General features: G+C 32.3%; 1 protein-coding gene and 1 long non-coding RNA gene across 2 annotated transcripts; one reads left to right on the top strand and one right to left on the bottom strand.

The window, feature by feature from the left end:
* Positions 1-5,586: 5,586 nt before the first annotated feature.
* LOC130744587 (protein ULTRAPETALA 1-like) lies at positions 5,587-6,382 on the top strand. The gene is made up of 2 exons (XM_057596758.1): positions 5,587-5,830; positions 6,051-6,382. Exons 1-2 carry the CDS (start codon positions 5,587-5,589, stop codon positions 6,380-6,382), a joined length of 576 nt encoding a protein of 191 aa, XP_057452741.1.
* A 9,904-nt stretch (positions 6,383-16,286) lies between these two features.
* LOC130742365 (uncharacterized) lies at positions 16,287-17,389 on the bottom strand. The gene is made up of 2 exons (XR_009021129.1): positions 17,094-17,389; positions 16,287-16,863 (listed from the first exon to the last, which is right to left on the bottom strand). It is a non-coding gene; the product is annotated as an uncharacterized LOC130742365 (long non-coding RNA).
* Between the last annotated feature and the right edge of the window lie 6,391 nt (positions 17,390-23,780).

The raw sequence follows: 23,780 nt of genomic DNA, 5'->3' as shown, positions 1-23,780 counted from the left end.
CTCGTGAACAGCATGAAGCTTCACTGAGGCGTGAGACCTTGTGAATGCGGGATACTCCACTGAGGCGTGAGACCTTGTGGAAAGCATGGAACTCCACTGAGGCGTGAGACCTTGTGAGAGCATGAAACTTCACTGAAGCGTGAGACTTCGTGAGAGCATTGATGACCCGAAGAGTCATCGTGAGTGGTTGCACTCATTTTATGATTATTGTATTTTGTCGCAGAATCGACTTTACCTTAGGGTAAGCTTTTAGAGACATTAATTTAGCTAGAACACGTGGCGACGTGTCGAGTGAGGTCGGAGACGTTGTTTGGCTAATCACTGCATTGCATGCACTCATTAAGTGGTTTAAACACGGCGAGATACCGGACCACGGCGGATTCCAAAATTGGTTATAAGACCAGGTTCCGCGTAAGAGCGCTGCTAGGTGACTCTTAGTAGCAGACCGAAATGGCAGACCTACGGGTTTACTGCTGATCTGGCTACCTTTGTGTGGTATAAGAGGCACGCGGGCAGAAATGGTCCCACCGTTGCTGGTGCTAGGATTGATCCGTTTGATGTCCATCCCTTTTCCGGAATGCATGTGGTTAACTGGGTTAACCTGCATATCATTTCATGCCACATGCATACTGACTTAGTGATGAGTGTGTTTGATACTTGTTAGTTCTACTTGATGCATGTTAACATGCATCAAGTAGAACTAACAAGTATCAAACACACTCATCACTAAGTCAGTATGCATGTGGTTAACTGGGTTAACCTGCATATCATTTCATGCCACATGCATACTGACTTAGTGATGAGTGTGTTTGATACTTGTTAGTTCTACTTGATGCATGTTAACTGTGTTTTACTGTCGTTATATTCTTTGTGGAATAATGCAACCCTAGGATGTTATCCCTAGTTATAAGCCTAAGTGGCTAATCCTTTAATGGTATCTATTGATGGTATTATTTATATAATTCTTTGGAGTTGACCCTCGCGTCTTCTGTGTGTGCTTTGGCGAACAAACGCCCTTTGTCAGATGTCTTTGGCGGGCTGATTCATGATGGTTCATCCTTCGGGAGGAACTAGGGTTGAGATGCAGGAACTGGAGCGTATCGCGGTTGCGAGAGGAGGATGGATGATGTATGTAGACTAGGTCGTTCTGGATTTCAAATTCGGACGACGATCATGCTAGCATGTAGGATTGAGTGTTAGTGTGAGCTCCTCGAGATGGGATTAGTGTAGGAGTAGAGTCCTAGCTCTGAACATCATTTGTTCCTTTGGGAACAGGGTAGTTTCCCACCTATAGCTTTTTGTGTGGTTTCCTTACGGGAATCACAGAGAGTTGGTTGGACTAAGGAAGTCTTATTTTCAGACCATTGGGTCAGCTGATTCTCAGTTTTGAGGGATAGTGTTGCGGGCACTTCACCTTTTCATTTGGTTTGTATATATTGCCTACGGGCGATGCACTTTTCTTTCCGTCACTGGAGGTTACTCGTGACGAGGTTGCTACTACAGCGGGGGCTGTTTATATATTGTATCTTAGTTCTGATTTTGTTATTGTTGGGTTTTATTTAATTCCGTCTTGTCTTAGTTATTATTATAAAAAAAAATATTCACGTTTTTCCGCATTAAGTTTATTTTGGTTACTAAAGTGACGCCACCGAAATCGGGGTGTTACACTAACATAACCCCTCACGCCCAGGGTTGGACATCTAGAGCGTGGAATGAAACGGGTGACCCAAATATGGGAAGTCAACAAATGGATATCTAGGATAGACTCTCATACCATATTAGAATTAGGTAAGCCTAACTCAAGCAAAAAACTAGCTCAAGAGTTGAGGTTTGCACTACCATTTATAAGTGTTTGATTAACCACATCTCTAGCCAATGTGAGACTCTAACACACACTCTCACGTCCAGGGTTGGACATCTGGAGCGTGGAATGAAACGGGTGACCCAAATACGGGGAGTCAACAAATGGATCTACGATAGTCTCTGATACCATATTAGAATTAGGTAGGCCTAATTCAACCCAAAAGCTAGCTAAAAAATTGAGGTTTGCACTACCATTTATAAGTGCTTGATTGACCACATCTCTAGCCAATGTTGGACTCTAACACACTCCCTCACGCCTGGGGTTGGACATCTGGAGCGTGGAATGAAACGGATGACCCAAATATGAGGAGTCAACAAATGGATCTAAGATAGACTTTGATACCATATTAGGAGGTCTAACTCAACCCAAAAGCTAGCTCAAGAGTTAAGGTAGCTTTTAGGTAAGGGCCACATCAATGGTTTTATATTATATTTTAACAGTGCACATTTCATTTTGGGTTTGACAGAAACCATCAGCGCATTACAGTCGAGTCCACCATCCACCGCAAGCTTACGAAAAAATGCCAGAGAAAAGTCAGAAAGAAGACTAATGAATTATAGCAATAACAAACATCAATTACTAATTAGTAGCATACTGGAACTCATAAAGATCAAATTTTTATTATTCGTTCACAAATAGATTTTCTTGTCAACCTTTCCTGTGAATTCTTACAACTTTTCCTAAACCACATATTTTTGAAAACAAAATTCGTACGAAATATTTGTAAGAACTTTCACAAGAAAAACTTGGATGGAAAATTCGTTGGAAAATATTTAGTGGATGTTTAAAACTCCCGCTAAACTTATGAAAGAAAAAATAGTAAATGCCTTTAGCGACCATCGCTAAATCGTATATGTCAATTGGATAGTTTTATTATACTGATCTAAAATACTTTTTTTTAGGTGATGTTGGATAATCATTTCTCCTCAATCCATTATCCACTAGGTTAAATAATCTATGGCGATTAAAATGTATTTTGCTTGAGCTAAGGTAGATGGCTTTGAAACCAAGACATCTACTCCCTGAAATTTACAATTTTACCAATATAAACATATATAGTTATGAAACTCACACAAGACCGAGTAGTTAGATTGTGTATCGGAACTGTAATCAGTCTAATTGTTAAGTTGGATCGAACATGTTATCAAGCCGTTCAAAATCAAACTTAACCAAGAAAAAACGGATGGTTAAACCAACTCAATATTGAGCACAGACACTTATAGTTACAAGGTAGCATATGCAATACTAAGTCAAACCTATTTTTTAGAATAGTTGCACATAAAAATGAATATACTATGAAGTAAAAATCTTTAATTTTACTTATGAAATATTTCCCACTTTTATAAATATTTTTTTAAATGAAATATAATATAATATATATAAATATTATAATTAATATAAATCCGATTGAATCATTGACTAATTGACCATAACCGAGTCAATGATCGATTAGAGTTCTATAACATTGAGTATACAGGTGATGTAATAATAAAATAAAATATAAGCAAATATATTTAATATTCACTATTACAACATTTTAATGATCGATTTAAATTTATCTTTATACTGGATATAATACTCGTGCGTTGAATGGACTTATTTCTAATATTTTTAACATTTATGTAATTTTTTTATAGTTTATGTAAATAAACATTGAAATATTTTTTAATTGGGAAATAAATTAAAAATGTGTTGACATATTTTAATAAAAAATTAGAATAATCTTTGTAAATAATAATTAATATTACTAAAATATAATAGATGATGTTTAATAATTAGCAATGAAGTAATTTCAATTATTTATTTATATAATAATTTAAAAAATCATTAAATAATTAAAAATATTTCAAATCAAGTTATACATTTTATGTCATAAATACTTTATAATAACATAATTATTTTATACTTTTAACAACAATAAAGTAATTTTAAAATTTAAATTTATAGTTAGTATCACTTTAGTAGCATAAAAAATCATTTAATTAATTTAAATTTATTTAAATTTGGTCTTAATTATTTTTCTCAAGTAATTTTGACTAATATATATAGTATATTTAAAATAATATATAATATATAATATAATATATAATACAATATAATTTATAATATAATATATAATATAATATAATATGTAATATATAATATATAACATTTATTACTTTTAATTAATAATATTTTCACATATAAAATAATATTTTCACATATAAAAATAGTACTTAATTAATTTCAATATTTCAAAATTTCATCAATTTATATTGGTAGTTAATATTGTGATTAATACTTTTTGTAATTAATACTTGATATTTTTTTTATAAAATGATAGTAAAAAATTTATAATATTTTATAAAATTTATAATATTCCAAAATTTATTAAGTGGGTAAATCATTACTAACAAATCTTTCTTTAAACATAACGCTAAAAAATTGAGCATTCGATAAATGCTTTAAGAGGTGAACTATCTAATAATTGTATCGGATATTGTTGATAGACATTGAACATAGATAGCCACGTCAAGGGTTCACATAACGTATGTTCAATATACCGGGCAGAAACCCGGAATTTATTCCTTTTATATAATACATGTACTCCATGTCAATGAATCAAATAAATGTGACTTGTAATTTACCACAAATTACTATCTTTTTACTACGTCATCTTAAAGTTGAAATTAATTTAGCATTCACTTAACATGATGTCATCCATTTTCTGGACTTGTATATATTCTCAGGTTAGGAAACTGAATCTCAGAAACAAATGCTGGGTGAGAAGGGAAAGGATCAAGACTAGAGATAGAGGAGGAAATTGAGAAAATGACACAAGGTAAGTTCAGTGTTATTTTAATTCTTAAAATCTATAATTTTTGCATGGATTTGGATAAGGTTACTGCATGTGAATTATTGATGCTGAAATTGACTAAAGCTAGCATTAGTTGTTAATTGCTTTTCTGTTTTTTAGATTTTAAGTTGGTTGTTGTTTTTCCATTGAATTTGCATGAGGTTTTTTGATTTTAGAGGTGGATGAGATAGGGAACCTTTGGGTTTGAATCTCTGGGTTATGAGAATGGTAGATGCACCAAGGGTGCTGTAATTTTAGTGTCATGCTGTAGTGGTTTTAAGTTCAGTTCCATTGGCAGTTCGATCGTGTTGCTTGTTACTGTTGGGAACCTGGGTTTATTAGAATAGGAAAATTTTGTTATATTGGATTGCTTGTTCTTCTAGTAATGTTATTTTCTTTGGCCTTTCAGAAAACAAAGGTTGTGTGATTTTAGGGTTTCACCTTTTCCCAAATCTCTCAGGTCTCACTTTAATTTGATACTTCTGTAGTAGTGTGTAAAAGCTCTCAACTGTTGCAACTTCTTCATGCCTTTCGCACAAATCAAATAATTTTTTGGTCACAAATATCTTAGGCATAAATGATCGATCAAGAATAATACCTCCTAGGAAAGCCTTCTACGATGATGTGTTTTTAGTACTCCCAAATTTAATTAGGCCTCTTTATTAACATATCTTTGCTATTCTTCAATTTATTTCTCATGTGTCATGAGTGTGATGTTGTCGATACCAACATTCAGCATTTTCACGCCTCAAAGTATTTCATCTACATTTAAATTTTTTATTGTGTAATTGTAACCAATTATCTGCACCAATTTACGAGCTTAATTTAAGTAATTTCATTTTGTCTATATAATTCTTAATTGGATTGGAGTTGTTTTGGTGTTGGAATGGAATACACAGGAACATTGAAACGAAGTAAACATCTTGTGTTGCAAGATGATGGTGGTTATGTGATAAATTTCAATGAAGAAGAGCTCAAAACCATCCAAGACTTCAAGAGAGGAAATGACTATATTGAAGTTTATTGTGGCACTACAAACAAAAAATACGGAGATTTTGCTGGGAGGCTAAGAATCAATGGGAAAGGCCAATTTCTCATCACTTGTCAGTGTTGCTCTGAGTGTACTCTAGGTAAGTTCTTTACTTTGATCTTTTCAATTTGAAACAAATTCAATTAATATCTCATTCATCGTTTTACATAGTAAACAATAGTTCAGGAACAAGATGCATTATTTGAGAGTATTGCTATCATTTTTCTTAAATAATTAAGATAAAAAATCATTGATGTTTTGATTAGTTTCAAGTGAGAACACTAAAGTTTCCATAAATTTTTTTATTTGTAAAAAAATAGAGAATTTGACTCCAGAAGAATTTGAGAAACATGCTGGAAAAGAAGGGGGTGGAAAATGGAAAAACAACATCTGGGTTCATGAGGAAAAAGAGGACAGAGTTCCAATTTCAAAGACACCTTTGTTACAATATTACACACATCAAGCAAACGTGTCTAACTGGATAGATTCTGTGAACCGGAAGCGAAACTTTCACAGGGATGAATTCATTTGCTGTTCAAGCTGCAACAAGAGGCGCAAGTTTCGTCTCAACTGCAGGGACGAAATCCGCATCTACCATGCTGCTATGAACAACAAAATGTGGAGTTGTTCTGATTGGCCTTATCAGAAGTAAGTTCCTCTCAATTCACAAAGCTTACAAATATTAAAGTTTTTGATATAGTATTTAGATTTTATCCTAAAGTTTCTAATTTCCATGTTTTTTAGAATAACTTGTGATCATGAAGAAGAGAGATCAAGTGTTAGGAGTTGCAGGGTTTGTCCTCGCTATTCATTATGCGAAGGTTGCTCATCTTGTTACTGTGGAGGTTGCATCAAGTGTCGCTTTGAGGATTGCGATTGTCAAGAATGTAGAGACTTCATGCTATTTGCAGAACCCTAGAGTACTCTAATTAAACTATAGTTATGGCTTTAGAGTGATAAACCATATAAATCAAAACTTGAGAAATGCTATAAAGACTTTTGCTCTTGGTTAATTAGATCCAAATCTTGGCATGTTTACTATCTCATCTGAACTCTTGTCTTGAGTATATGGAAAAATTGTTTGTAATTTAATTACATTTGGGATTATGAATTTGAAGATTTCCAATTTCCATAACTGATTTCCATTTAATTTTTTATGACTAACTCTAATTGAATTTCTAACTAATGGAGAAACATTTACTTTTGACACAAGTTATGATTAGAAAATAGATCAAGGAATGAAACTTATGTACAAATTTGTACAAGGAAAATGGCATGATGCCTCCGTTGTGAAATACGCACGAGTCACGTGCTTGTCCTGCTTTTGCTCGTGACATCAAGTTTACTCTCTTTGAATAGGCCCCTTCACGATGTGGGACTTGAAGATTCAGCATGCTTACTCCACTCCCTAACATCCACTTTTCTTCCATGTTTCCTCAATTTGTATTTTCTTCTTCTGCTTATGAACATCATTGTTTATCAATTTATATTTTCCATGGTTTCATCTCAATTGCAACTTGCAAGTCTTGATCTTCTCCAAACCTCCACCCTATGCGCGCTAGCTAGCAGAATTGTGAGATGATGACATTAATAACATGTCAATTTCCTTTCATCCTCTAATGACCCCTATATTAATTACGATATAATAATTTGATAATAATTTAGTTATAATTAAAATGTAGAAATTGTTCTGAATAAAGCGAAAGCAAGTAAGAGAGAAATGAGAGATAGAGAAATAGTCTGATGGGAATGATATGCTAGGTGCAGCCTCCCTTGTATTTATAATATTATAAATATTGGGTTTGGAGTGTTGAACAAGTATACATGTGGACCTGACCCATGTACTCTTAATTCTGATGGGCATCCAAATATTCATAACACTCCCCCTTGGATTACCATCCCTTAAGAATGTGTCTCATCAAAACTTTACTAGAAAAAACTCAGTGGGATAAAAACCTAGTGAAGGAAAAAGAGTACATCATTCTATAGTTCGTCTTTGTACATTGCCTTATTAAAAACCTGACCAAGAAAAACCCAATTGGAAAAAACATGGTTAAGGAAAAAAGAGTACAATGCATTTTAATTGAGATCTTTGAGCCGGAAAACTCTAATACTCTGCACAAGCTTTTCAAATGTTGTAGATGGAAGAACCTTCGTAAATAAGTCTGCCAAATTATCACTTGAACGAATTTGTTGGATGTTTATGTCACCATTATTTTGTAGATCATTAGTGAAGAAGATTTTCAGTGATATGTGACCAAGACCGTACCCGATGCAAATTAATAATTGATTTAAGAAAAAACTGTAGTAACTGAAGGTATGAAAAACGATAGAAAGGGGGGGTTTGAATAGCGTTTTCAGATAAAACTTTTCCCACTCAAAGATTTAGACAAATCTTTTCGGAACAAATAGCACAAGGTGCAAGAATAAGAGATGAAGAAAAACACACATGTATTTTATCCTGGTTCACTTGATAATCTCTCAAGCTAATCCAGTCCACCCGTTAAGGTGATTTCTTCCTTCTTAGAATGAAGGCAATCCACTATTCAATGTTTGTTACAACTGCACTAGCAACCTGCTCAGTGACTAACAATACAATGAACTAGCAAACACTAAGATTCACTCTCTTAGTCTTCTCAAGGATATGACCAAACTTGGTCCCTTAAGGAAATACAAACTCACTGTTTGAAAGGTTTTGGTTTACAATGAAGTGCTTCTAAGAAAGCTAAGGTAAACACAATAAGAACAAATGAAGAAAGATTGCTAATTGATCGGTTGAATATTTGCTTGAGTTTTGCACAAAGTTTCTTAGCTTCTTTCTTCCAACTTCAGCCTCTATTTATACTTCAAGGATTAGGGTTGTATCCGTTGCATGGAATGTTACCGTTGGAGGGAAAATCCAGAACTTCCAGATTCTGCTATGGCTGAACATCTTAGGTAAGGCCGTCAGAATTGTACAATTGTTTTTGTACTTGGAAAGCAACGTGAGCCTTATCCTAGTTGACTTTTGATCTGGCGACGCTTCATGTTGGGACGCGTGTAGCTTATGAGATCAGAGTCTGAGGAAAGCTTGGATCCTCTAACCTTCGTAGCTTCTGGTTCTAGACTGTTCATCAGAACTTCTAGTCATTAGAGTTGGAAGTACTTGGTCTTCAGAGTCAGCTTACTCTTGGACTTCAGAGTCTTCATTTCTTAGCTTCTGGACCTTATGGTCATCAGAACTTGAAGTGATCCGAATCCACATCAGAGCTTATAATCTTCAGAACTTCTGAAGCATATACTACTGTTCAAACAAAACATAGTGAAAGCGAAAGCATTGTGTTGGCTACTCTTTTTTCTTGTGCTTCTGATAAGTGTGTTTCTAGACAAGAGTCAGAGCCTGTCAATTTAAACACTCAGAGAACAACGTTAGAGTACCATAATTGTTCATATACAATAATTAACTTGTAATCATCAAAACATAGAGTTGCACTACATGACCAATTCTTGGTCTTACAGTAACTAGGAAGTGACTCCTAGGTCATTTCCCAAGGATTATAGTTTCAACAAAGATTCAAGAACGCACACACACTGGCGGTTTTATGGTTCAGTTTAAGTAGACAAGTAAAAGTAAATAAACGGATTAACACAATCAAGTAAAACAGACGAATTCCTTTGTTCAGTATATCGCTACTCAATCATTGGTATAAAAAGATCAATTCTTTCTTATTAATTACCTAGTTCGTGAATTAGTTAACTAAGCGATTAAGAACCGTTTACGACCTAACATGGACTAAGCGAACATGCATCATCTTCTAATTCTAGATTACGGAATTAAGCAAACCTAAATCAGAAGTAGAGATTAAGAATATTAATTAAGAACGAATTCTACATTAAGGACTATACCTCAAGAGCGCGATATACGTTGCAAAGGAATTCGATCCAAGGAAGTTAGCCTTCCATGGAATGGGCGAAATCAGCAATATTATTGGAGAAGAGAATAGAGATTAAAAGCATAAAACCTAGCAGAACTCTAATATTACTGAAAAACTAAATTGCATTAGAATAATAAAGTAGAAGGTAAATTGTTTGTCTCAGCACAAATCCTTAAATAGAGCTGAGATCAAATCCTAATCAAATCCTAAAAGATAAAGATAAATCCTACAGATAAGATCCTAAAATAACAAACTTAAATCATTTTGAATCCTAAGGATTATTTATTCTGATATTAAATCCTAAGATATCTTAAAATACAATCTTCACTCTTCAGTACAAATATTATCTTCAATCCACAATTCTCAAAATGCCCTTGCCGCCAAATATGCAAATATGACCTGAAAATAATAAATAATGTAATTAGACCAAATAATAGAAATCTCTGTCAAGCAAGGTTAATTTATTACGAATATTCATCAATAATGACGAATTAAGGCTATGAAAAGTGGGTAAAATATTGCTCATCAATATGTACTTTTTTCTATCTCCCTTGATGTATCCTTCTTTTGTTTGAGCAATGCATGCAGTATCATCTTCGTATATAGTTGTTGGCGGCATTTTTCCAGAGGAACAGACCACAAGTATCAAGTACGCATTGAATCGCAGATCTCAGCCAAATGCATTATGAACTTGCCTCTTGTAATGATAATATTTCTGCATGGTTAGCTAAGGTGGCTATCATAGTTTGTTTCACAGATCTTCATGAAATGTTTGTTCCTCCACATGTAAACAAGTAACCTGTTTGAGATACTTAGACAAATATCCAGCTTATGCATAACCAATTAGATAAAGCTTGGACATATATGGGAAAAATAAACTCATATCCATTGTGCCTTTAAGATAACGAAAGACTTGTTATATTCCATTCCAATGTCTTCGTGTAGGCGAAGAACCATATCTTGCTAATAAGTTAACAACAAATGATATATCAGGTCGAGTATGGCTAGCAAGATGCATTAATGCTCCGATAGCACTAAGATATGGTACTTCAAGACCAAGTAATTCTTCATTCTTTTCTCGAGGTCTAAAATGATCTTTATTTACATTACAATCAATAGAGTACACAATGGACATGATTTGTCCATATAGAATCCTTTTAGTACCTTTGCAATATAAGTCCCTTGTTACATAAACACCTCAGCCTTTAGATACTCAATTAATAAGGTTAGACAAATTTTTTATTTTCAACCCTTTTATCTCAAATTCTTTCGTTAGCAAATCTATAGCTTTTGGGAGCTCTTCTAAAGTCCCAATAAATCATTGCCAAAAACATTAATTATGACAAAACAATCTCATATCCCGTTATAAATATGCATGAGTTTGTTGGGTCATATTGTGACCGTCCTTAAGCAAATAATCATCTAGATTGCTTCAATCTAGTAATTTGTTCATTGTTGAGAACATGAATTGTGTGCTTTAGGCATCTTACAATCTTCAAGGAGTTTTATATAGATATCAATCTCAAGTGAGTCGTACAAATAAGTTGTAATTCTAAGTATCCACCACGATTATCACATGTGTCTTAAATATGGCAACATTATTTCATTTTACTACAAAGACTCTTTAAAGCCTTATTGTCTTTATACCTTTATGGTATAGACGTGAGGTCCCAAGACCCTTAAATTCAGCAAATGAATTGCTTATTTTTATTTATGGCCAATCACACCCATTCATTTTCGAGTTTAAGATTCTCGAACATATTTCTAATATTGAACGCTACTTCAACATGTCGACAATTCTTTATGTTCTTGGTTCCTTGTTTTAACTTGTAGAGATAATCATATGAGATCTCTTAAATAAATAATTACAGGTACCTGAACCTCTTCAGGAGGAATAAACATTTTTGTAGTCTCTACACTTTTCAAGATAATTTTCCTCCTCAACAAGACCATCATCCTTCTCTAGGATATATCTTTTTGAACCAAGTTTTAGGCATGCCTTAGTCTAATAATAAATATTCCAACTCAGATATTCAGTTAGAGAAGGGTATTTGTAGCATATAAGGGATTTAATAATTTCTTTTAGGTTAGAGAATGCATCTTTTGAACTTCTGGTTCATAGTGTGAGTATACATATGCATTCTTTACAAATTTTCGGAGCTGCTTAATTTTGCTCTCCCCCTAATGCTGAGAAACAACAAGTAAGATATGAAATATCTATTGGTAATGACTCAAATTGATTACATAATCTCAGCTTTCCTTGTGGTCCCACCTTAGTGCGTTGTGGTGGAGAAATTGAAAATATATAACGCACATTGAAAATTCTTAGATGAGAGATATTAGGTTCCTGGCCATGAACCAATTGGAATAGGGAGAATTCTAATGAATTGTTGGGTTGATGCGTGTCAATGCTGCTAATTGTGAAATCACATGTCCCTAAATAAGGATATTTTTTCTTATATGTAATTGTCTAGCTATAAATAGGAGGCATTTAACTAAACAACTCAGCTAGATCATTTAAGTACGAACATGTGCAACTAGATATTCAAAATCACGTCATTTACCAACTTGATCAAGGTTGAAATTTTCACTCTATCAATATTGAGAGTTGATGACATATATTTGACCATTTAGTCGACGCATCGATAAATTTATGAAATACTTAAATGACCCATAAAAAGATTGAATACGTGCACATGTATCGCATCTAATATACTCAAGACTATGAGAGATTCAAACTCATATATTTCACCAATTATTAATTGGTCATGAGAACAATATATATGAATTCATTATATTGAAGAATCTTCAGGCTCTTCGATGGGTGCTCATATGAATTCATATACTTTCGCATCATAAGACTCGGGATGATCTAACCGGTCCTGCCAATCACATTCAATTTGTTCGATATATAAAACTTTCTCATTCAAAATATTACTTCAATGTTTGAAATAAAATTTTCTGGCATTTTAAATCCTTCAATGATTTTGATATTTTCAACCCATAGTTTATCGTTACATCAATTAGATGTAAACAAAGTCCTTCAAGACTTTCAAATTAAAAGGAATATGTGTACATGACAGTTGTGTCACATGATGAGTATTGCATCTCATAATTTCCTCTAACATATATAGTTATGAAACTCACAAAAGACCGACTAGTTAGATTGTGAATCAGAACTGTAACCGATCTGATTCTTAAGTTGGATCGAACATGTTATCAAGCCGATCAAAATCAAACTTAACCGAAAAAAAGGATGGTTCCACCAACTCAATATTGAGCACAGACACTTATAGTTACAAGGTAGCATATGCAAGAATATTACTAAGCCAAACCTATTTTTTAGAATAGTTGGACATAAAAATGAATATACTGTGAAGTAAAAATCTTTAATTTTACTTATGAAATATTTCCCACTTTTATAAATATTTTTTTAAATGAAATATATATATATATATTATAATTAATATAAATCTGATTGAACCATTGACTCATTGACCTTAACTGAGTCAATGATCGATTAGAGTTCTATAACATTGAGTATACATGTGATGTAATCATAAAATAAAATATAAGCAAATATATTTAATATTCACTATTACAACATTTTAATGATTGATTTAAATTTATCTTTATACTGGATATAACACTCGTGCGTTGAATGGACTTATTTCTAATATTTTTAACATTTATATAATTTTTTTTATAGTTTAAGTAAATAAATATTGAAATATTTTTTAATTAGGAAATAAATTTAAAATGTGTTGACATATTTTAATAAAACATTTAGAATAATCTCTGTAAATAATAATTAATATTACTAAAATTTAATAGTTGATGTTTAATAATTAGCAATGAAGTAATTTAAATTATTTATTTATATAATAATTTAAAGAATCATTAACTAATTAAAAATATTTCAAATCAAGTTATACATTTTATGTCATAATAATTTATAATAACATAATTATTTTATACATTTAAAAACAATAAAGTAATTTTAAAATTTAAATTTATAGTTAGTATTACTTTAGTAGCATAAAAATTATTTATTAATTTAAATTTATCAAATTTGGTCATAATTATTTTTCTCAAGTAATTTTGACTAAAATATATAGTATATTTAAAATATAATATAATATATAATATGATATATAATATATAACATTTATTACTTTTAATTAATAATATTTTTACATATAAAATAATATTTTCACATATAAAAATAGTACTTAATTGATTTCAATATTTTAAAATTTCTTCAATTTATATTTGTAGTTAATATTGTAATTAATACTTTTTGTAATTAATACTTGATATTGTTTTTATAAAATGACAATAAAAAATTTATAATATTTTATAAAACTCATAATATTCCAAAATTTATTAAGTGGGTAAATCATTACTAACAAATCTTTCTTTAAAGATAACGCTAAAAAATTGAGCATTCAATATATGCTTTAAAAGGTGAACTATCTAATAATTCTATTGGATATTGTTGATAGACATTGAACATAGATAGCCACGTCAAGGGTTCACATAACGTACGTTCAATGTACCGGGCAGAACTCATAATTTATAGCTTTTATATAACATATGTACTCCATGTCAATGAATCAAATAAATGTGACTTGTAATTTACAACAAATTATCATTTTATTACGTCATCTTAAAGTTGAAATTAATTTAGCATTTACTTAACATGATGTCATCCTTTTTTCTGGACTTGTATATATTCTCAGGTTAGGAAACTGAATCTCAGAAACAAATGCTGGGTGAGAAGGGAAAGGATCAAGACCAGAGATAGAGAAGGAAATTGAGAAAATGACACAAGGTAAGTTTAGTGTTAATTTAATTCTTAAGATGTATAATTTTTTCATGCATTTGGATAGGGTCACTGCATGTGAATTATTGATGCTGAAATGGAATAAAGCTAGCGTTAGTTGTTAATTGCTTCTCCGTTTTTCAGATTTTTAGTTGGTTGTTGTTTTTCCATAGAATTTGCATGAGGTTTTTTTTTTTTATTTTAGAGGTAGATGGGATAGGGAACCTTTGGATTTGCATCTCTGGGTTATGACTTACTAGTATTATACCCGTTTGTCCGTGCGATGCGCGGATAAATTTTCACGAACTCCACTATTAACTACAATTATTCAAAATTCGATGACGTATTTTCTAAGACATACAATTTTAATTGGTCAAACACTTATATATCATTATTATCTTATGTTTATGTTGAAATGTTTTACCTTTCTTTTATATATATATATGGGTTTCAAATGTTAATTGTGTTTGACCCCCTGTCGACGTGTTCTTTGGCGCAAATCTTTACTGTAAAAATGTGATAATAACTTATATAAAGAGGTACAAATAAGTATGTAATGGATGTTGCTCAAATGTTGTTCAATTGAAATAGTACCCCACAAAAGAGCATGAAATTAGATAAATCATACACATAATTGTTGTAAATCCTTTGAAAAACTTCCTTGAAGACAATGTTCTGGGTAACATCTTGTTCGCCGGTGTCTTCATTGCATCCTATGTTCGCCGGTGTTCGGCAAAAAAACTATGTAATAGCTTCTAAGTTCAATACACCACATAACTGATACCAGATAAAAAAAAAACGGAAAAGCTACCAAACATTACTAATTATAGTATTTTTTAAAACTTAGTTTATATTTATAAAATCCAAAAATGATAATAATAGATTTAATTAATTAGTTCTTAGAAGCATTGGTAAGTGAAAATTGTGAAACATGAGAATGTTTTTTGGAAAGATCATTATTGAAAGGAAGTATAGCAAGATAATATTTCGTCACTTAGATGTAAAATTTTATAAAAAAAATAATAAGAGATAAAACAAATAAAGTAGATAAGAAATAAAAAAATACAGTATAAAAGAAGATTAGATTATTATCATCTATTGTTTTGAATTTAAAAAATACAAAATTATCCTAAAAACTGACTAGATGAGATATTTTAGGAGATTGAAAAAATTAAAATTTAAAACAAAAACATTCTTTATATTTATTAAATAACTCTCTTTTACAACTAATTTTCCATAAGAATTTCTATCAAATAAAATTTTCTGTTTTTATATTGTTAAAATCTAAAAACTAATTTGTCAAACAGTAAATGGATATTTTTCAGTCACATTTTTTACTTAGTTGTTATTTTCTCTACTATCTTTGGATGTGAACCGCAGTTGTACTTGCTTATTCGTCTCGTCTTAGAATGCTAAAATGAATTGAAGTATATTGGAATTATTTAACTAATAAATTAGAGTACTCCCGCCCTCATATTATGAGACTGTCATTCAAAAATTGAATTCACATACTTGAGGCAATGAACTTCACTACCTCTTCTCATTAAGTAAAATAATGAATACCATGTGTTTCTTTACCACTCCATATTGAATAGATTAACATATCTAACATACAAAGAAGACAACAGCCAAGCTACATCTCGTGAATCATAACATCCAATTAAGAAGCACACAAAAGTGACACAATCCTCAAATTCCATCTCGTTTGTCTTTTTGGTTTTCTCATAATATCCACACCTAGCAAGTCAAAGGCAAATATTCCTAGCTTTGTACAATGAGGCACTAAAAGCTGTGAACCCAACCATTATCCAGCTTGAGCAACAAAGATTGTTTTTTATAAGCAATGATACATTCAAGGGGGTAAAAGGGTACCCCCAAACCCTATACAAAAAGAGATTCAATAATTTGACAAAGAGCCAAAGTATTGCAAGTGTATCGGTACAAATTAACAAAACCAGTAAACTTAAAAATTCCTTCCATCTAATAATCGAGTAGGCAGAGGATTGGTTCATTGAACCATTCATAGGTAGCATGTGTGAAGTGGCAGCTTCTAGCTCTCAACCATTCCCACACTTTTAACTTGACAACTAATAAAAGGAAGATCAAAGTATAATCTATGCAAACAATACAAAACAAACACACGGCAAGTTATATGAAATTGGTAAAAGTCAAACTGAAAAGTAGCAACTCACATCCACTACTTGTTCTTATTGTATTAATTCTCTCTAACCACCATGATAAATCTAAATAGAAGAGTTTATGCAGATAGACATTAACACTGGGGGGAGGGGAAGAAAGAAAAAGAAGTAAACTTACCTAAAACCTCCCGAGCATTGAGGCTTAGAGAAAGTTCTGCACACAGTTGATGTCCATCCATTTATTCATCACCTATTTCTAATTAGCCATAAGACATGAAAAAATAGGAGTCAAAAAATCGAACAGAATTAGCTCTAGCTGTATTGTTAGGATTGTCCTAGTAAATTACTTGTCATTTCAAAGGCTCAAATTTAACAGTTTGAGTTGAGTACCTTACTTCGAACTTTTAAAAGCATTGGTCAAAGTTAAAAACTAAAACATAAGAACTGGAATCCTACAATGCTAACATCTAGCAGTATTAAGCTTACCTTATAAATAAGAGAAGGTGAATAGTGAGACAATTTTATTGATGCGAACTGGAATCCTTGAAGTTCATCAAGGCAAAAAGCCTGTCAAGTGGTGATATAATTGATGCTATCTCAAAGGAATGATCTGAACTTTGTATTTTTATAAGGAAACCACGGAAGAGATTGTTAGTTAGTTCAGTGTGGTATGCATTATGTATGCATCGGGGTAGCTTTTTGGAGAAACTCTATATAATAAGCCTTGTAAGGAAATTTGAAACATGGCAGAAGAAATTATGTAAAGTTTAGTATATTTTGAATACAATAGATGAACATTATCAAGTAAAATACAACAACTAAAGTCTTCTCCTACATGGACTAAATAGCTTTCTAATCTTCAATCTGTAACCTTACACAATTTTATTTTCTCTCTTTATTTCACAAACACCTAATAAGTCAAGATAGTAGAGCCGGATATTAGGTAGAAGTTGTTAGTAGAAGTTACATAGTAATTTGTCGCCAAAGTGCAACAAAGCAAAACAAACATTCATTAGAGAGAAAAATAGAACAATTGTAGCCAGGAAATCAAAGTATGGAAACTCAGTTTCAATTTAAGCATATAATTAACCACTCGAGTGCATCCAAAGATATTTTTGATAAGATTAAAAGAAAGAGCAAGAAAAGAAGAAGGTTGCAAATAGTACAATTCAAAATAAATCAAACTTCAGAATTAGACTAAGATATATAGCATAAAAGCATATGATAAACAACGTAAACATCGATGATAATGCCTAAAATCAGATCAACCTTTACTACTATACTGTTTTGATTGCAAGATCTCAACAAATTTTCCTAACAGTATCTTGTGAATTCATGGGATAAAAGGATACTCAATGAAAACCCTACATCTAAGCCTCTATCTTGGGACTAATGTACTTCACCATACCAAATGGAACATAATTATTCACTACGATGATGTGAAAGAGAACAAACACATAATATGAGTTTGAACCCCTTTTGAAAATCAGGAAAAACAGGTAAAGAAAAGATAGACAACCAAACAATATGAACTCCAAGAAATATAAAGGAGGCGGGCCTACCGGCCGCAACTTTCTCCCAATGAATAGAATGGAGTTGGTCTTGGGTAAGGTTGCTTATTCTCCATATCAGATACCTCCTCCAGGTGCTTATTCTTCAATAACTCTTCTTCCTGACCAAAATTCCAAAAACTGAAAATTATTAAGAAAACCAAAATAGTTTCCATGCAAGATGAACGCATCTCTCACAGCGCAATGGTGGAAATAGAACGTTCAAATGTCAAAACATACAAAAAATAAGGTAGGAAAAGTTAAACGTAGAAAGGGAGATGAAAACTTAGTAGAGGGAGGAAAAAGAAACATAAGACCCAGGAAACCCATCTCAAATAAAGGACATAAAATGAAGGAAAAAGGCCGCGGGAATTCACATACATGATAATACTGTATTAAGAGAATGAACTCCAAGTGTAGAAAATTTGGACTATCCAGCTAAGAGGATAAGGAGGAAGGGTGAGGTTTCCAAGTAGTTGGAGAAGGAATGCCAATGATAGAAACTTTAGTTGTAGTTGGAATATAAGCTATACATAATAAACCATTTGAGACCCAGCATAAGATTGTAACAGATTGCATAGAAGAATCCTTTTCTAAACACAAAAAATATGGAAAGAGGGCCAAAAGGAAGGATTCCATTTATAAATAGTCTAGACCACATCTTGCTAAATTAAACTGAAACTCTCAGGTGTTGATGCTGGGAAGGTGGTCTAGACACACATTACTAAGAAAGTTTCACATTTTAAATAGTTAAATCAATAATCTTTAATTGAAGTGACAATATAAAATCAGAAGATAACATTATACCAACTTTGAAGAAGAGAACACCCACCAAAGGCATAATGAGTTGTTTCCTGAATCTAGAACTTTGTTATTCATGGACTTAAAACATCATATTTATTCCTTACTCTTTTTTTCTTCAATCCAATTTCTACCACCATTGGTATAGCCTTATAGCATTAAGAAATTAAAAGTGGTTATCTAATACATAAGTAGGAGATAAAAATGTTTTCGTACTTGCTAAAATTGTAAGTAAGAATGAAAAGGAAAGAGAAATGAGAGCAAATGAGAATTGTGATGAGAAAAGAAGAGAGATAAATATAAGGTGTAAATAGTATTGGGGTGTGAAAAAACCATGGCACATAAATGCTGAAATGTATGTGTGCTGTTGGAGCCAAATTAGCCCCTAAGTTCAACCTTAAATATATTAAATTAATTTCTAAGGGTTAAGTAGAAACCTAAGATGTGCCATGTTGCAAGTCATCCCTCATTTTGGGGCCTGTCATCAAGTTGTCCTAAAAACTTCAGTGCACCAATGCCTTCTGCACATTTTTTCTCACTATGACTTGCAACCATAACCTGCAAGTGTGGGTTTACAGAAAAACAAACCATTGCGGCATTAACAACTTTCATCAAAGGAATCAAAAGTGTAAATTGGTAAGCTTTTGTCACAAGTCCAACCAATTGTGGATGTGAGACCAACATAGATGAGTCTTCACTTCAGATAATATCGAAGTAAATAATATGCATTCTCTTATGATTCAAGTCAACAGTATTTTAGACTTCTTAAGAGTTGAGTGAACCAAATTTTATAGAACAAAATTCATTAAACACAGAATTTGCAAATGCAAGCGCTGATAAATAGTAAAGAAATGCAGAGAGAAAGAGAGTGACTAATCATTTTTTTGTCATTGTAGGCTTTAATGCTTTTTTATCATGCTCCTCTTTCTCATTTCTACTTTAGCAACAAAATGAGTATGACAGATTAATTAAGATGAAAACAGAATCATAAAAATTTCTATATTTAAGGATATCAAATTAGTTAAATCACATTACATTGATAGATACAACAAAAATCATAGTTCAAAATTACTAAATTCAAAGGTGCTAACATAAAGTGGGACAATGCAATAACCTGTTAAATTCTGTAAATTGGAGCAAGATGGCTATCAAAAAACTGATTCTCTTCAGCTCCTTTACTCCTAGGTCTTACCTAGAGCTGTTGGAAAGTACATGTCTTTTTCTTGAGTGCCTTCTTCTTTGCCTTTGGTGGTGTTAATACAATCTTCACTGCAGCACACTTAGTGTCTTCACAATCTGAAACACAAAAAATTTAGTCTGTTTAATTCAATTTATTTATTGCAGTATCAAATACTAATATGACTTCACGCATATAAATTTATCTCAACTCTTTCACTGTTATTTAAGAATTAATCGATAACAAAATCATATTGCTACTTGGGTAAAAAAAAGCCAAAAGTTAGATTCCACTGCACTGCATCAGAGAAGTTTAGCCTACAATAAACTTCTCTTCCTTTAATAAGGTTTTTCTTAGTTCCTAAGTGTGCTAAGCAGAGACACATTCAAACTACTCATGTAAAGAATAGGAAAGAAACATAGGTATATTAAATTATCCTAAAGGAATAAGAATTTTTTAACTAAAAAGCAATACACCAAACACATACAATGTTAAGTACAGTTAAAACATCTATAATCTATTAAGTCTATTATTCCATCACTATCTAACTCTTCCTATTGGTTCTGTCTTTATATTGTAAGATTTCTAAACCAAACAGCTAGAACCTTTCTCATATCTTCTGTAAAGAAAATTGATGCTTCTGGAACCTGCAGATAAAAGAAAGATTTTCAATTATATAGAAATTCTATATTCTTGAGGAAAGTACCTATTTGCATATAAGGAACCATGCTTTGACAGCACAACATAGATAAAGTAGAGATATTTGGATCAACTCTCTAACTCAACTCCTCACATATCAGTTGGAAAAGTACATAAAAAGTTATGTGACTATTTATCTGAGCACCGACAGTTCTCATTTGCACCTTAATATAATTACATTGAAAAATGGGGAAAAATGAATAGGAAACAACCATCCATGCTAATGAAATTAATTTGGATCTTTATTTCTTGCCTTCAATATCTTTTCTTCTATAAGCTAATTGAAAGAAGTGATCCTGCAATATACGATAAAGATGCTTGCCATTGAAAGACCATATGTTGAAACCATTTTCCATTTCATGAACTGAAGTCACAGCAGTTGTTACATACCTGTAGTATAAAAAGGGTAATCAATATAAATTTGTCATAAATAATAAGTCAAGATTCAGTATTCATAGGTAACAAAAATCCAACACTTCTAAGGCAAATGCCATTTTAGACTGATTTTACACAATATTAAGCCACAAATTTCTGCCTTTATTTGCTGTACCAGTGCTAATATACCTTCTAGTTAGATCCCATTCAATATCTATTGACATAAAATATTCAGCAGCAGCCATGATTTCAAGCTCATTGACATTGTAAAATTCCATTTAAGCCTTTCAACCAGTTAAAAACAAATAAAGAGAGAAAATTACCTCAGCATCAATCAAGACAAGTAGCAAAGCATCTAGTTTAGAAGGTTCAACCGTTGGTGCCATCTCCCACTTCCTAATAACCCTTGCTCTGATCTTCCATGCTTCTCTACCGGGGCATAAGTTTCAAATGGAGTTCATCTGTGCAGAAAATGGAGAAATAAAACAGATCAGTGAAATCAGTGGAAATAGAGGAGATTTCAAATTTCAAACAGAACGAATAGGAATCTGAAAATTGGGATATGGAATTGTGTTGAATGGGAGTTCACAGCATGGGGTATTTAAAGCCAAAATTTGAAACTGAACTGATAGGACCACAGCTCTAGTAGATGTAGGTAATCCTAATGCAAAAATCTAAAGAAATTAATGGAGATTTGGATTGATACTGACAATTTGACCACATAATCGACCTTTGTAGATGCATTCAACCCTAAAAATTGGCTACTGGGGAGAGGGAATGACGAATGAACAGGAACCGGCGACGGAAAGAAAGGCCTCATCAGATCAATCGAAATGACACAATTGATGGATTGATGAGAAGTGGGTGGAGAGAACAACATAAACACGGAAACACAGCTAGGGTTTGGATGAAAGTGGAGAAAAAGAAAGCAGGGAAGGAGAAGTCAAGGCAAAAGAAGATGATGAATGTACAGTGGAGTGGGTAGAAAGGGAGATGAAACACGCGATTAGAGATGGGGATTGGGGAGGAAGAGTACTGGCGTGGGAAACGACATCATATCCCACATTCCAGTTAAAAAAAAAAATTAAAAACGAAAACTAAAGAAAAAGAAAGACAGGTGGCGCAAGCTGATTTGATGTTTTGTAGGAATAGTGAAATGCAAACTTGAGAATAAGAAGTAGTAGATGAGAGTGGTAGATGCACCAAGGGTTGGTTTTGGTTGAAGGTCTCACTTTAAATTTTTTTAGGTTGAAGGTCTCACTTTAATTTGGTACTTATGTAGTGTATAAAAGCTCTCAACTATTGCAACTTCTTCATTCCTTTTGCACAAATCAAATAATTTTTTAGTCACAAATATCTTAGGCATAAATGATCGATCAATAATAATACCTTCTAGGAAAGCCTTCTAGAATGTTGTGTTTTTAGTACTCTCAAATTTAATTAGGCCACTCTATTAACATATCTTTGCTATACTTCAATTTATTTTTCGTGTGTCATGAGTGTGATGTTGTCGATACCAACATTCACCATTTTCATGCCTCAAAGTATTTCATCTACATTTAAATTTTTTATTGTGTAATTGTAACCAATTATCTGCACCAATTTACGAGCTTAATTTAAGTAATTTCATTTTGTCTATATAATTCTTAATTGGCTTTGAGTTGTTTTGGTGATGGAATGGAATACACAGGAACATTGAAATGAAGAAAACATCTTGTGTTCCAAGATGATGGTGGTTATGTGATAAATTTCAATGAAGAAGAGCTCAAAACCATCCAAGACTTCAAGAGAGGAAATGACTATATTGAAGTTTATTGTGGCACTACAAACAAAAAATACGGAGATTTTGCTGGGAGGCTAAGAATCAATTGGAAAGGCCAATTTCTCATCACTTGTCAGTGTTGCTCTGAGTGTACTCTAGGTAATGTCTTTACTTTGATCTTTTCAATTTGAAACAAATTAAATTAGTATCTCATTCATCGTTTTACATAGTAAACAAGAACAAGATGCATTATTTGAGAGTGTTGCTAACATTTTTCTTAAATAATTAAGATAAAAAATCATTGATGTTTTGATTAGTTTCAAGTGAGAACACTAAATTTTCCATAAATTTATTTATTTGTAAAAAAATAGAGAATTTGACTCCAGAAGAATTTGAGAAACATGCTGGAAAAGAAGGGAGTGGAAAATGGAAAAACAACATCTGGGTTCATGAGGAAAAAGAGGACAGAGTTCCAATTTCAAAGACACCTTTGTTACAATATTACACACATCAAGCAAACGTGTCTAATTGGATAGATTCTGTGAACCGTAAGCGAAACTTTCACAGGGATGAATTCATTCGCTGTTCAAGCTGCAACAAGAGGCGCAGGTTTCGTCTCAACTGCAGGGACGAAATCCACATCTACCGTGCTGCTATGAACAACAAAATGTGGAGTTGTTCTGATTGGCCTTATCAGAAGTAAGTTCCTCTTAATTCACACACCTTACTGATATTAAATTTTTTGATATAGTATTTAGATTTTATCGTAAAGTTTCTTATTTCCATGTTTTTTAGAATAACTTGTGATC

Source organism: Lotus japonicus, chromosome 3 (genome assembly GCF_012489685.1).
Source record: "Lotus japonicus ecotype B-129 chromosome 3, LjGifu_v1.2".
In the NCBI taxonomy this organism is placed as follows: domain Eukaryota; kingdom Viridiplantae; phylum Streptophyta; class Magnoliopsida; order Fabales; family Fabaceae; genus Lotus; species Lotus japonicus.
The sequence above is the reverse complement of the archived record's forward strand: the minus strand, read 5'-3'. Positions and strand labels throughout refer to the sequence as shown.